Source organism: Aureococcus anophagefferens, assembly GCF_000186865.1.
Source record: "Aureococcus anophagefferens unplaced genomic scaffold AURANscaffold_4, whole genome shotgun sequence".
Taxonomy (NCBI): Eukaryota; class Pelagophyceae; order Pelagomonadales; family Pelagomonadaceae; genus Aureococcus; species Aureococcus anophagefferens.
The window spans coordinates 832,442-835,021 of NW_008705564.1; the positions used below are offsets into that span (position 1 = coordinate 832,442).

The following is a 2,580-nucleotide window of genomic DNA, read 5'->3' on the forward strand; positions in this document are numbered from 1 at the left end:
CACGAGTGCGGCGAGGGAGGCGAGTACGAGAGCCTCGTGTTGGACAGCCCGCGCTTCGCGAAGCGCCTCGTGCTCGAGGACGCCACGGCCGTGCGCCTCGACGACATGCCCAAGGGCTGCGGCTCCGTCGGCGTGCTCTCCGTCAAGGCCTGGAACGTCGCGGAGAAGGAAGAGGACGACGAGGAGGAGGACGAGGAGGAGGACGACACGGACGATGCCGGGGAGGAGGAACGGAGCGACGTCGAGGACATCACCGAACACCCGCAGCTCCCGCCGCCGCCGCTGGACACGGCGGGCTACGTGCCCGCGGCGCGGCCGCCGCTCCGCGCGTCCGGCGGCCACGGGACCCGCGGCGTCACTTGCGTCGACGCCGCGCGCGCGGCGACGTCCCCGGCGCCGTCCGCCGACGCCAAGGCGGCGGCCGTCGCGCAGATCACGGCCGCGCTCCGCGACGTCGCGAAGGCGCTCGCGTCCCGGGACCTGACGCTGCGGGACGTCTTCTTCGTCCATTTGTACCTCAAGGACTTGGCGCACTTCGGCGCCGTCAACGAGGCCTACGTCGCCGAGTTCCAAAGGTCCTTCGCCGAGGGCGACAGCCCGGCGCTCCACGGCGCGCGGCCGCCGAGCCGGTCCTGCGTCGCGGCGCCCCTGCCGCCGGGCGTCGAGGTCCTCGTCGACGTCGAGTGCGCGCCCGAAGGGCGCGAGGCGCTCTACGTGCGGTCGCTGAGCGAGTGGGCGCCGGTCTGCATCGGCCCCTACTGCCAGGCGAACACGCTGCGCGGCGCTCTGGTCTTCGCCGCGGGCCAGATCCACCTCGACCCGCCGACGATGACGCTCGAGGCCGGGTCGCTCGCGAAGAACCTCCGGACCTCCTTCGCGCACGCGGCGTCCGTGCTGGACGCGTGCCACGCCCGACTCGGTCTCTACGAGTCCGACGACGAGTGGGACGCCACGGTGTCCCTCGTCGTCTACGTCGTCGGGCACGGCTCGATCAACGCGTCGTGCGAGGCGGCGGGCGTCACGAAGACGGACGCGCTCGTCGTCGAGGTCCCCGCGTTGCCCATGGGCGCGAAATGCGAGGTCGAGGTCGTGGCGGCGACGAGGCGCTTCGCGCCCTTTCTGCGGCGGTGGAAGGCGGTGAGTTGGACCGCGACGGTCGCGCCGCGCTGCCTCTGCGCCGCCGTCGCGTGGGCGGAATCCGCGGCGTCCGTCGACGCCGCCGTCCGCGAGGTCCTGGCGGGGTGCGAGGCTGCGCTCGAGGCGGCGGAGCTCCGCCGCGAGCACTGGTGCCGGCTCCGCGTCTTCGTGGTCGGCGCCGCGGCGCTCGACGCCGTCGAGGCCGCGGTCTTCGCCGCGCTCGCCGGCGGTCCCGTGGACCCGCCGGCCGTGACCGTCGTGCCCGTGACGTCCCTCTGCGTCCCCCTCTCGTCGCCCCCCCTCGCGGCCCAGGTCCTCGCCTGCGACCTCGCGAAGCTCGACACGGAGCTCTGGCTCCGCGCGGAGGCGCCCGTGGGGCCCGCGGTCTAATTACCCGTCCCGGGACGCGCTCCGCTCCTCGCAGCGGCGCTTGAACTCGTCGATGAGCGAACTCGCGTCGTCCTGCGTCTTGGAGAACGCGTCGAAGAGGTCGCCGCCCTTGGCGTCGGCCTTGGGCTTCGCGCGGCGCCGGTTCGCCTCGTGGGCCGTCTTGAGCGTGCGCACGAGCGTGAGCAGCTTGCGGAAGAGGTCGAAGGGCTGCTTGGAGTCGTCGCCGAAGGCCGCGCGCGCCGCGTCGAGAGCGGCTTCCGCGTCCGCGCGCGCGGCCTCGGCCGATTCCGCGTCGGCCGCGAGCGCCGCCGCGAAGCCGCCGAGGCGCTCGCCGAAGGCCGCGCGGCCCGCGGCCGAGTCGCGCTGGAGCAGGCCGTCGAGCGCCCGCTTCGACGCGAGCCAGGCGCCGAGGTCCGCGTCGACGGCCGGGAACGACCGCGCGCGCGCGGCCGCGTCGAGCGCGGGCTCCAGCGCCGCCAGGCGCGCGACGGCGCCCGAGTCGCGCCGGTCGACGCCCGCGACGACGTGCATGGCCAGGGTCGTGCCGTCGGCGCCCTTCGTCGTCGCGAGCTTGGCGACGCCGTCCAGGTCGAAGCCGCCGGCCTCGCCCCGCGCGGAGCCGCCGTTGAGGTAGTTCCCGACGGCGAGCGCCGCCGCCAGCGCGAGCCGCACGGCGTCGCTCTCGCGCGCCGCCGCCGCCGCCGCCGCGACGGCGCCGCAGGCGTCGAGCACGTCGCCGAGCTTCTGGGCCGCGACGTCGCGGAACTCGAGCGCCGCGACGCGTTGGGCAAAGTCGGGCACGCGCGCCGCGTGGCAAAAAAAGGCCTCGACGTCCCGCAGCGCCGTGATGGACGGGTCGTAGTCCTTGGCCGCGTCGAGGTCGTCGCCCGAGGGCACGGGGATCAGGTCGGCCTTGTTGGTCAAGACGTCGTCGCCGTCGGCGACGGCCCTGGCTAATTCCGAGGGCTTCAGGCGCAGCTTCTTCAGCGCGATGCCCACGTTCTGGGCGACGCGCGGGTCCCCTAAGGTCGCGGCGACGGCGTCCTCCCTGAC

The 2,580-nt window shown here is 74.8% G+C and overlaps 1 protein-coding gene across 1 annotated transcript in view; it reads right to left on the bottom strand.

The window, feature by feature from the left end:
- The window catches only part of AURANDRAFT_62065 (hypothetical protein), a gene marked incomplete at both ends in the record, with an annotated part of 6,580 nt that overhangs the window by 2,257 nt on the left and 1,743 nt on the right, over window positions 1–2,580 (bottom strand). The window contains 2 exons of the mRNA XM_009036412.1: window positions 360–480; window positions 1,532–2,529. Coding sequence (XP_009034660.1) covers window positions 360–480; window positions 1,532–2,529 — 1,119 coding nt within the window. The remainder of the gene's footprint in view (window positions 1–359; window positions 481–1,531; window positions 2,530–2,580) is intronic.